Source organism: Ascaphus truei, assembly GCF_040206685.1.
Source record: "Ascaphus truei isolate aAscTru1 chromosome 2 unlocalized genomic scaffold, aAscTru1.hap1 SUPER_2_unloc_6, whole genome shotgun sequence".
Classification (NCBI taxonomy): domain Eukaryota; kingdom Metazoa; phylum Chordata; class Amphibia; order Anura; family Ascaphidae; genus Ascaphus; species Ascaphus truei.
This window is the reverse complement of record NW_027453820.1, coordinates 378123-391303: the sequence shown is the minus strand read 5'-3', so window position 1 is coordinate 391303 and position 13181 is coordinate 378123. Positions and strand designations below refer to the sequence as shown.

At 49.0% G+C, this 13181-nt stretch overlaps 1 protein-coding gene across 1 annotated transcript in view; it reads left to right on the top strand.

The window, feature by feature from the left end:
* The window catches only part of LOC142473295 (uncharacterized), a 232227-nt gene extending 219405 nt beyond the window's left edge, over positions 1-12822 (top strand). Inside the window, exon 5 of the mRNA XM_075580496.1 lies at positions 9505-12822. Coding sequence (XP_075436611.1) covers positions 9505-11582 — 2078 coding nt within the window. The 3' untranslated portion in view covers positions 11583-12822. The remainder of the gene's footprint in view (positions 1-9504) is intronic.
* Positions 12823-13181: the final 359 nt, after the last annotated feature.

Here is a 13181-nt window from a genome sequence, read left to right as displayed (position 1 = left end):
CATTGATAAGTGTCGCAGCTAGACGTAAAAGGGAGAGGGACGCTAAAATTACCACGCTTTAGACTAAATTAAGCTCCCTCTCTGAGAGACACAAAAAGAATCTGGATCCTCTGGTCCTCAAAGACTTGAAGGACATTAGAATTGAATTGAACATGCTTCTGACGTCCAGGGCAGATAATACACTTTGTTGGTCAAGGAAGAAATTTTATGAGAGGGCTAACAGGCCAGATACGATGCTGGCCCGACTTCTTCGAAACAGGCAGGCAAATTATAATATCCATGCGATTAGATTAAAGTCGGGCGCCACTTCGTCCAACCCTAAAAATATAGTAGACGAATTTGGCAAATTTTACGAATCTTTATACAACGGAGAGAAAGTGGCACATACCGCCAAAACGAGTAAAGCCCTAGGAGATTTCCTAGCAAACTCGAACCTAGCAAAACTTACTGAGGTGGACAGAGAGAGTCTGGGTGCTGAATTTACTATGGAAGAGAGAGCCACGGTTATAAAAGAATTAAAACCATCTAAAGCCCCTGGCCCAGATGACTTCTTAGGGATATATTATAAGAAGTTCTGCAAAGTACTTGCACCTAAGCTGCTCCGCATGTTTAACGCGATATTAGCGGGAGCCCCAATCCCTGGAGAGACGCTTCGTGCGTCTATATCACTAATCCATAAATCAGGTAAAGATCCGCTGGACTGCAAAAGCTATAGACCAATTTCCCTTATTAATACTGATATCAAAATTTACGCCAAACTTCTGGCCAATAGACTGATTCAGATCTTGCCCAGACTGATACATCCAGATCAAGTCGGCTTTATTAAAGGTAGACAAGCAGCGGATAACACCCGACGAATCATTGATCTGCTAGAATTGGCTAATAGAGGAAAATCACAAAATATGATGTCTGGATGTGGAAAAAGCGTTCGACAGGATCGACTGGCCGTATCTAAGAGAGACGCTCGGGGCATTGGGATTCGGAGATAGGGTGAGTGAAGCGATCATGGCACTTTACTCAGGCCCTACTGCTAGGGTCATGCACCAGGGCTTTCCATCTGCCCAATTCCAAATTAAAAGTGGCACGAGACAGGGGTGCCCGTTATCCCTCCTCCTGTTTGCCCTGTGTATGGAACCCTTAGCAGCACAGATCCGTGGCTGCCCAGACATAGTGGGGGTAGATATTTGTTCACAATCCCACAAAGCAGCTCTATATGCTGATGATATTCTATTATTACTATCACGGCCCCTCACCTCTCTGCCAAATCTCTTCAACTTGCTAGACAAATTTACTAAAATATCTGGATTCAAAATCAACCAATCTAAATCGGAAGCTCTTAACGTTAGCCTTCCCACGGAGGTTGAAAAGCTACTAAAGCTTAATTTTGATTTTAATTGGAAACAGAACCAAATTAAATACCTGGGAGTCTACATTACCAGAGATGTCAGGGACATTTATAAAGCAAACTATCCTCCCTTAATTCGGTCTCTAAAAGCTGACATCTTAAAGTGGTCCTCAAAGAATCTCATGGATAGGAAGGATACAGAGTATCAAAATAAATCTTCTCCCCCGTATCCTTTACCTATTCCAAACGTTACCAGTGCCACTGAGACTGAAAGATTTACTCTCGCTTCAGTCTGACATCTCTAGATTTATCTGGGGAGGCAAAAAAACGAGAGTAAACCAATTAATTATGAAACGACCCACTGCTGCAGGGGGTTTAGCGGTACCTTGCCTGTTGTCCTACTACAAAGCGGCACAATTAAGCCAAATTATCCAATGGCACTCCAGCCCTACATTGAAAAGATGGGTGGAACTAGAGGGCGCGGTTTGTGCTCCAATAGAGCTGAAGTCCCTAATTTGGCTCCCTAAAACAGCATGAGCAACGGCTGATATTCCGCTTTCCTCTATGACCAACTCACTGTCAATATGGAATAAGTCAAAGCACAATTACTCCCTAACCACTAAAAACTCCCTGATGTCCCCCCTATGGGGGAACTCCAACTGTGCTCCCGGACTGCGATGTAGCAGTACCTCAATTTGGGAAAAGGCGGGATATCTACGCCTTGGGGACCTGGAGGGAAATGGTACAAAAATTAAATCATCCGAGCATATAAGATCCGAAAGAAACATTCCTCATTCTGAATTTTTTAGGTACCTTCAGGTCCGAGCATTTTATAACAAATCCGCCCCTTATCCAGCACTGACTAATTTCGAAAAGCTCTGTCTGGCAGAATCAGACACATTGGGACTCACATCTCAGTTATACGGAGAAGTGGTTGGTTCTGTCAACCCAGCTCAGCGACACCCGAAATACAGAACCCAGTGGGAATCAGATCTAGGAGAGTCCCTGGAGGATGATGACTGGAATAATATATATCTAGCCGTAGCTAAAAGTTCAATCTGCACCACACTAAAGGAGAATGCATATAAGGTCCTAATGAGATGGTACCACACCCCACTAAAATTATCAAGGTATGTGCCAGGACTCTCCCCGCTGTGCCCTTGACAGTGCGGAGAGTCGGCTGACCTGTTACATATGCTGTGGTCTTGCCCCCGGATCGCCCCCCTATGGGAAGAAATTTGAAATTGGACTCAGAGGATGTTGGGCCTCTCGATTCCCCTCGACCCGTGGCTGTTCCTCCTGAACAGACCACTAGAAGGGCTCTCAAAAGCAAATAATAAATGAATCGGGCACCTTGCTCTAACGACCCAGTGCGAGATCGCAGCAGTATGGAAACTTAATGAGATCCCCTCCATCCCCAAGATTCGGAACAGGATTTGGCATGTCTGCCAGATGGAGAAATTAACAAGCTTGGTTAATGACCCTGGCAACAATTATCTGAAGATCTGGATACCCTGGCTGGCCCAAACAGACATCCCCGGGGTGGAGCGTGCCACAATATGGCATTAATAACTCTAGATGCATTCTCCTTTGGCTGGTCCAACATCGTTCCAACATCATCCCTACACAAAGCTCACTGTTAACATGAACAATAGGACATGAGAAGTCCCAGGCAGAAAGGAATCTGAAACTTACCTAACCAGGATGAGGTCTAGAAGCCCCAACCAAAACTGCAACTTTTGGAGTTTCCCTTCCGCAGCTAAAGGCAGGCCCACCCATCCCACCCTAATACCCTCTCCCCCCATGTCACTCCCACCCCTCCTCACCCGGCAGCATGCTATACACAAGCTATGAATATGAAAGCAGCCGACCTACCGCGGGCCGGGTGATGTCTCGGTTAGTCTAGTCCTGTCTTGTGTTGTCTTGTTACCATTCATAACGCAATGTACTGTCATTCTTTTATTATTATATAAATTAATTCGGATTTATAATTCACTTTATGTGCATATGTACCTGCTGTGATATAATCTGTTCCTGTACTTTACACCAATAAAAATTTCAAGTTATAAAAAAAAAAAGGGGGACAGGTCTGGTCTGCGAGCAGCACCGGCGTAACAGGCATACGCACAGGCAGTATACTAGTATTGGATCACTGTTTATTTTATTGTTTGCTGGCATCTGGTAATATGTTTTTTTCTGGTGCACAAAGGCAATCCATTTGAGGGGGTATTCATCCACCTCTTTGCTACCTCCCTTCCCTCTCCTCCCCCCCCTTTTTTCCCCTTCCCCTCCCTTTTTTCCTTCTCTTATTTGCTTTCCCCAGTGTCATCCACTCCTACCTACCAGTATTATTTATTTACTTTTTTAAATTTTGCCCAGGGATCAGGGATCCCATTAACCAAACTCAAGGGGGGTACTGATGGATCTCCCCCCCTGACCCAAAGAAAAACCCTAAGCCCCCCAAAACTCATCCTCCTCCCAAGCCCCTCAATGCTGCCATCTCTGCCTGACCATAATTCCTCTCTTTAGCTGGGGGGGGTGAGGTGGGGAGCGCTCCCTCCGTTGATCTCTTCCTGGTCCTGCTGGATCTCCCTGGGGATAGGTGATCATGAGGCAGAGAGAGGCCTGCTCCGGCTCCTGCAGGTGCTGGAAGGCCCTCCTACCAGTGTGTGTGCAGCTCATTGGTCTGAAAGGGGAACTGTCACAGTGGATGGAACTTATCAACAATTTTATATTTTGAGGCACGAGATTGAGCACACAAGTTGAGCAAAATAAACTGACATTTATTTCTTTAATAGACAGACACACGACAACCTTAGAATATACTTGACAAAAACACTTACTGGGGGAGAAAACGGGATAGAATGTCCAGAAGTAAAACAAAGCACCAGAATATTGTCTTTTAACATGCAGTCCTGTTGCAAGGGGCGCACTTTGCCAACCCAATAAGTCCGTGAATATTGCAAAGTTCGTTCTGGTCCATTGGGGTTCGTTAGATAACCCTCAGCACTAACGAAATCCTGAAGCAGAGTTGTGTCCTTGGTTCCGGTGTAATTAACTCGTTGCGTTCAGGAATCGTTGCTGCTGCTCTCATCCACTTGTAGAAGCAAAGTGGAAATTCGCTTCAATTGTAGAACAAAAACGAAAGACAACAGGGATAGCTCGGGGTGCATGTATATAGGGTCTGAGAACATATCTCCAACATACCCACCCAATCCGTCTCGTGGGAATTTTCCCATTCACCAATCCCCAACTTGCCCACAGTTTGCAGAGTGGGCACTATAGGAATTTCCGGTTAATGCAGCGCCTGTGCAACATGGACACCTTGGCTGCTTAACATATGCGTACTCCCCTTTTTACCTGGCGTCTCCCAGGCTAGGAGTTGCCCGCAAGGTGTGAACTAGCCCAGGATCTCTCATTCAGCAACCATCCCGGCTATTTCACACTTGCAGCTCTGGGGGCTTTCAACTGCAAACTTTCCCTAGACCCATTGGCGCCGACTCAACGGGGGGTCTATGAAGTTTGAGAAGGAAGTGCCCCCAGCTCATGTATGTAAAAGCATTTGGTCACTAGTTGCATATCAAAGGCAAACAGAAAAAATGTACCCTGCCTGTCCTTTTCAAACTGCAACCAAAAATACACTTTATTAAAAATATATGTTTTACTTATCCCACAGTTATAATTTTAATGTGTGTGTGCTTGGGGTGTTACTCTGGGGCTGCACACCAAATTTCAGGGTACTAACCCTTTCCATTCCCGAGTTAGGGCTTCTCCTTGGACTGGCAATGCTTGAGCTTCTCATGTCAATTGACTTGAGGTTAACCGAGTTCCCACGCAAATTGCCGTCCGCCATTCAAGTTACGCTACTAACCGGGACGGGGATACATTGTAACTGAAAACCGCAGCCCTTCGATTCAATTGACTCTGCGGTTACGATTTCCAGTCTCAGTAATGGATACCTATACCTCTCACTGGAACAAAGAGACAGCGCCACGCTTATCCAATTAACTTGCGGTTTGGCGCCCGCAGCGGCATCTCCAAAACCAGTAATGCCGGTATACCATGTAATACATTACTGCAGGCATATACAATCCTGCAAAATGGGGACAACAAGGGACAGAGGGGAAAATAGTACATGTATGGTGCATATAACCCCATTAACCCCTTCATCCCCAATGTGAAATAGGGGTAACCAGCCGAGCTTACTGCCTTTATTAATGCGCTGATTACCCCCATTTTCATTACAGGAACCACCGCATCCCCCACCAGAACTCCCCTCCCCTCTCCCCCAGCAGCAGCAGACACAGCAAAGCGTGCAGCTGCAGCATCAATCACTCCACGGTGCTGGCCAGACCTGCAGCGCGTTTGATGTCACTGCGCTGGGGCGTGCTCCTCCCCTGGCCTCTGGAGCCATTTCTCTTCAGGCTTCGTACCTCCGCCGCCCCCGCGCGCACCATGATAATGGCCGCCAGCTGGGGTGACCAGATTTTCAAAAGTAAAAACCGGGACACATCAATAAAGTATTTATCACAAATTACATCACTTAAAATTAAATATTATGATATTTGTCTAATAGCGTCCCCATTTATGCTGTATTATTAATCTCTCTCTCCCCACCACATCAGGACCTCTCTCCCCTCTTCCACAGTCTCACACGCCTCTCCCCCAGTCTCCCCCTCTCACCCCTCCTCCCCATGACACACTCACCCCCCCATCCCATGACACACTCACCCCCCCTCCCCATGACACACTCACCCCCCCTCCCCATGACACACTCGCCTCCTTACCCCCCTCCCCATGACACACTCTCACCCCTCCCCCTGACACTCACCCCATCCCCCCTCCTCATATCACCCTCACCCCCGCTCCCCATGACGCACTCACCCCCTCGCCTCCCCACCCCATAACACACTCACCCCCTCACCTCCCCATGACACACTCTCAACCCTCACCCACCTCCACATGAAACTCACCCCTTCACCCCACTCCCCATGACACCCACCTTCCTATTACACACACTAACTCCCTCACCCCCCCTCCCCATAACACACCCCTCCCCATGACACATACCCTCTCCCCATGACATATCCCCTCCCCATGACACATACCTCCTCCCCATGACACATATCCCCTCCCCATGACACACCCCCTCCCCATGACACACACCCTCCCCATGACACACCCCCTCCCCATGACACACACCCTCCCCATGACACACACCCTCCTCATGACACACCCCCTCCCCATGTCACACTCGCCCCCTCCCCATGACACTCAGCCCCCTCCCCTTGACACCCTTACCGCCTGATCCACCCTCCCTATGACACTCCCTCACTCCCCTTCCACCCTCCTCATGACACACTCTCACCCCCCAACCCATGACACTCACCCATCCCCCCTCCCCTTGACACACACTCACCCCCTCACCCCCCCTCCCCATGACACTCACCCATCCCCCCTCCCCATGACACACACTCGCCCCCTCCCCATGATACACTCATCCCCTCACCCCCCCTTCCCATGACACACTCGCCCCCCCTTCCCATGACACTCACCCCCCCCTTCCCATGGCACACATACCCCCCCTTCCCATGACACACTCACCCCCCCCACCCCATGACACTCATCCCCATCCCCGTGACTCACTCACCCCCCCTCCCTGTGACACACTCACCCCCCTCCCTGTGACACACTCACCCCCTCCCCATGCACACTCACCCCCTTCCCCAAGACACACTCACCCCCTCGCCTTGACACCCTCACCCCCCATCCACCTTACCCATGACACTCCCTCACTCCCCTTCCCCCCATCCTCATGACACATTCTCACCCCCTCCCCATGACACACACCCCTACCCATTGCACCCCCTCCCCCCTCCCCATGACACCCCCACCCCTCCTCCCCATGACACACACTCACCCCTCCCAATGACACTCTCACCCCCTCACTCCCCCTCCCCATGACACTCTCACTCCCTCACCCCCCTCCCCATGACACACACCCCTCCCCATGACACCCCCATCTCACCCCCTCACCCCTCTCCCCATGACACACTCACCCCCCCTCCCCATGACACACTCTCACCCCCCTCCCCATGACACACTTTTGCCCCCTTACCCCCATCCCCATGACACACACTCACCCGCTCCCCCTGACACTCTCACCCCATCCCCCCTCCCCATATCACACTCACCCCCTCACTCCCCCTCTCCATGACACACACCTCTCCCCATGACACCCCCTCAACCCTCCCCATGACACCCCCTCAACCCTCCCCATGACACCGCCTCCCCATGACACCCCCTCCCACTCTCCCCATGACACGCTCACCCCCTCACCCCTCCTCCCCATGACACACACTCATCCCCTCACACCCCTCCCCATTACACTCACCCATCCCCCCATCCCCATGACACACACCCCCTCCCCATGATACACTCATCCCCACACACCCCTTCCCCATGACACACTCACCCCCCTCGCCTTGACACCCTCACCCCCTAGCCCCCCTACCCATGACACTCCCTCACTCCCCTACCCCCCTCCTCATGACACACTCACCCCCTCCCCATGACACCCCCTCCCCATGACACCCCTCACCCCCCCATTGCACCCCCTCACCATGACACCCCCTTTCCCCATGACACACTCACCCCCCCTCCCCATGACACTCCCTCCCCACAACCCATGACACCCCCTCGCCTTGACACCCTCACTCCCTCATCCCCCGTACTCATGCCACCTGCTCCCCCTGACACCCCATCCCCCCTCCCCATTTCACCCTCACCACCCCTCCCCATGACACCCCCTCACCCCCCTTCCCATTACACACACTAACCCCCTCACCCCCCTCCCCATAACACTCACCCATCCCCCCTCCCCATGACACATACTTACCCCCTCCCCATGACACACTCATCCCCTCCCCCCCCCTCCCCATGAAACACTCATCCCCCCCTCCCCATTACACACTCATCCCCCCCTCCCCATTACACACTCATCCCCCCCTCCCCATGACACACTCATCCCCCCCTCCCCATGACACTCATCCCCCCCTCCCCATGACACACTCATCCCCCCTCCCCATGACACACTCATCCCCCCCTCCCCATGACACACTCACCCCCCCCCTCCCCATGACACTCTCACCCCCTCCCCATGACACACTCTCACCCCTTCACCCCTCCTCCCCATCACACTCTCACCCCCTCACCCCTCCTCCCCATCACGCACTCTCACCGCATCCCCATGACACACTCTCACCCCCTCCGCTCCTACCCATGACACACTCAACCCCTCACCCCCCTCCACATGACACACTCTCGCCCCCCTCCCCATGGCACTCTCGTCCCCTCAACCCCCCTCCCCATGACACTCATACCTTCACCCCCGCTCCCCATGACACACTCGTCCCCTCACCCCCGCTTCCCATGACAAACATCCCCTCACCCCCCCCTTCCCATGACACACTCATCCCCTCACCCCCGCTTCCCATGACAAACATCCCCTCACCCCCCCCTTCCCATGACACACTCATCCCCTCACCCCCCCTTCTCATGACACACCCTAACACCCTCATCCCCCCCTCCCCATGACACTCCCTCTCACCCCCCCCCTCCATCTCCCATGACACTCACCCCGCTCCCCATGACACATTCCCCCCATGACACATTCCCCCCATGGCACACCCACCCCATGACTCCCTCTCACTCACGCTCTCATCACGCTGCATGCAACAAGGAGGTCCTGCAGGAGCTGTGCAGCACAGCACCACCTAATGGCCGAAAAAGAAATTGCAGCTACCGACTGCTTTTTTTCTCTGTTCCAGGCAAATCGCCGCCAGACGCCTGCGCTCCCCCCAGTTTGCGCACCACTGGAATAATGAATACAGTAATAAATACAGGTTATATATGTATCAGTGATTTCACTGTGAGAGCTGCTACAAATACATTTCAGGCCTTCGGGACCACCACCGAAGTCATTAGGGGCCACTGGATGTCCATGTGCCACAATTTTAAAACCCTGGGTGAAGAGAATATTTTGTTAATTAAGTATTGGTGAAATAGATTCTTCAGTGTTTGGATTTGTAATTTGCGTTCAGTAATTTGATTTACAGATTAAAAACATTTGTTCTGTCTTTTTTGTTTACTTCTGTTAGAGAACGGCCTGAATGAGGAACAGAACTTGAGCTCTGATACATCCAGAAGCTGTCTGACTCCTCGTAGCCCAGAAGTGCCACAAAACAATGATTCCTGCCACATTTTGGACACATACAAGGAACCAGTGCCACATGATGGTGAACTTACAGACATTGTACAGCACACAGCAGAGACGGACTCTAAATATGGGTCCAGCAAAAGGTATGCGAGAGATTTAAGAAGCCACGATGCTCAGCATTTTCTCTGTTGTCAGTGTGGCAAAAGCTTCTCACTCTACAGGGACCTGCTCACACACCTTTGTGTCCCCACTAGAGAGCAAACCTTTACATGTACAAATGGTGGGAGCAGTTTCTCACTGAAGGGGAAACTTCTTTCACACCAGATGATTCAGACAGCAGTGACTCCTTTCACTTGTACAGTGTGTGGGAAAGAGTTAAGTACCAAGAGGACCCTCCTCAATCACCAGATGGCTCATACAGGGGAGAAACCATTCACATGTACAAAGTGTAGTAAAAGCTTTTCTCAGAAGACGGGTCTCCTTAACCATGAGAGGGTTCATACAGGGAAGAAACCATTCACATGTTCAGAGTGTGGGAAACAATTTAGTGCTCAGAGCCACCTCCTCAGACACCAGTTGACTCATACAGGAGAAAAACCATTCACATGTTCAGAGTGTGGGATACAATTTAGTAGTAAGAGCCACCTCCTCAGACACCAGATGACTCATACAGGAGAGAAACCATTCACATGTTCAGAGTGTGGGATGCAATTTAATAGTACGAGCCACCTCCTCAGACACCAGATGACTCACACAGGAGAAAAACCATTCACATGTTCAGAGTGTGGGAAACAATTCTGTACTAAGAGCGACCTTCTCAGACACCAGATGACTCATACAGGAGAGAAACCATTCACATGTTCAGAGTGTGGGATACAATTTAGTAGTAAGAGTCACCTCCTCAGACACCAGATGAATAATAAAGGAGAGAAACCATTCACATGTGCAGAGTGTAGTAAAAGCTTTTCTCGGAAGTCAGATCTCCTCAACCATGAGCGGATTCATACAGGGAAGAAACTATTGACATGTTTAGAGTGTGGGAAACAATTCACAGTTAAGCAGCGTCTCCTCAGACACCAGATGATTCATACAAGAGAAAAACCATTCACCTGTTCAGAGTGTGGGAAACTATTTAGTAGTAAGAGCCACCTCCTCAGACACCGGATGACTCATACTGAAGAGAAACCATTCACATGTGCAGAGTGTGGGAAACAATTCAGTATTAAGAATACCCTCCTCAGACACCAGATGACTCGTACAGGAGAGAAACCATTCACATGTGCAGAGTGTAGTAAAAGCTTTTCTCGGAAGACAGAACTCCTCAAGCCAGAGCGGATTCATACAGAGAAAAATACATTCACATGTACAGAGTGTGGGAAACAGTTCAGTACTCGGAACAATCTCCTCAGACATCATATGATTCATACAGGGGAGAAACCATTCACATGTACAGAGTGTAGTAAAAGCTTTTCTCGGAAGTCGGATCTCCTCAACCATGAGCGGATTCATACAGGGAAGAAACTATTGACATGTACAGACTGTGGGAAAAAATTCACAGTTAAGCAGCGTCTCCTCAGACACCAGATGATTCATACAAGAGAAAAACCATTCACCTGTTCAGAGTGTGGGAAACAATTTAGTAGTAAGAGCCACCTGCTCAGACACCAGATGACTCATACAGGGGAGAAACAATTCACATGTACAGAGTGTAGTAAAAGCTTTTCTCGGAAGACGGAACTCCTCAACCATGAGCGGATTCATACAGGGGAGAAACCATTCACATGTACAGAGTGTGGGAAACAATTTAGTCGTAAGAGCCACCTCCTCAGACACCAGGTGTCTCATACAAGGGAGAAACCATTCACATGTACAGAGTGTAGTAAAAGCTTTTCTTGGAAGACGAAACTCCTCATCCATGAGCGGATTCATTCAGGGGAGAAACCATTCACATGTGCAGAGTGTGGGAAACAATTCAGTAGTAAGAGCCACCTCCTCAGACACCAGATGACTCATATTTAAGAGAAACCATTCACATGTGCAGAGTGTGGGAAACGATTCAGTATTAAGAATACCCTCCTCAGGCACCAGATGACTCATACAAGAGAGAAATGATTCACATGTGGAGTGTGTTAAAAGCTTTTCTCAAATGAGCCACCTCCTCTCCCACCACAGGACTCATACACGGGAGAAACCATTTCCATGTACATAGTGTGGGGAAAGCTTTTCACAGAGGATCAGCCTCCTTGCACACATGAGGATTCATACATGAGATAAAATATGTGATTGTTCAAAGTAGGGTTGGGCAATATACCAGTAGCATAGTAATACTGCAGTAATAAAAATGGACGGTAACGCAATACTTGCCATTACTTCTTACCATGGCATTCCTATCAGCAGCTGCAGAGTGGGTGTGGGTCTGGCAGAGAGGCGTGGGGATGGGGACTGTGTCAGAGAGGGGACTGAGTGTGGGTCTGGTAGAGACAGTGGAGTGGGAGCGAGTCTGGGAGCTCCTTGACTTTCACATGCTGCAGCTATAAGGAATCCTCCTGCTGGTAATCTCACCCCTCCATATTAACCACTTCCACTCTGCCATGTCTCTTACCCCTTCCACCATGACTCAACCCCTTTCTCTCCTCCCCCGTATTTCTCTCGGCACTCACCCGTGCCTCTTGACCCCCTCATTCCCCATGCGGCATGCCCATTAACCCACTCCTCCCCATGCCCTATTAATGTGTACAGGAGAAGGGGGGTCGAGGGAGTAATTGTACACTTTCTTACCGTGCACCCCAAATCTGGGACAACCTATCAGAGACTCTCGCATCCACCACCAGTTTAAGTTCTTACAAAACTAAGGCTGTCTCACATTTGAATCTGGTCTATAACTGTTACATATACCTATAATATATATTATCTTTAACTGCATGCAAAGTCTTGTATATAATGTATACCCTGTTCACTTATGTAACTGTATTTGTAACCATGTATTTGTCATCGTAACTCTATGCCCAGGACATACGTGAAAACGAGAGGTAACTCTCAATGTATTACTTCCTGGTAAAATATTTGCTAAATAAATAAAAATAAAATGGTGAAGAAGGGGTCTTTAGTCTGGGTGTAGTTAGTGTAACATTTTCATTGAAATATGTTTTATTCTTAAAATTAAAATATACTAAAATGTATTTGCTTTTTTTAAATTGTATTAAAAATTAAATGGATTTGTATAAGAAATATGTTTCACAATAAATGATCTTGAACATTTTGAGGACTTTTGCTTTTTTGCTTTCTATTGGGTGTTAATATATTGCTGAATATTGTTATAGCAATAAATTACTTAATACTCTTATGGTGGGAAGTATTTTTGTTATTGTCTAACCCTAGTTCAGGGTGTTGGAAACAATTCAGTACAAAGTGTGACCTTCTGTCACACCCAAATATAGAAACCATTTGCTTGGTCAGTGTGGGAAACAATTCAGTGTTAAGGGTCACCTGTTCAGAAACCAACAAATTCATGCAGGGAGAGGCCTTTCACATGGACAGAGTTTAGGAAAAACGTTTCTTGGATGAATGACCTCACAAACCACATGATTCACACAGGGGAAATAATTTGCTTGTTCAGAG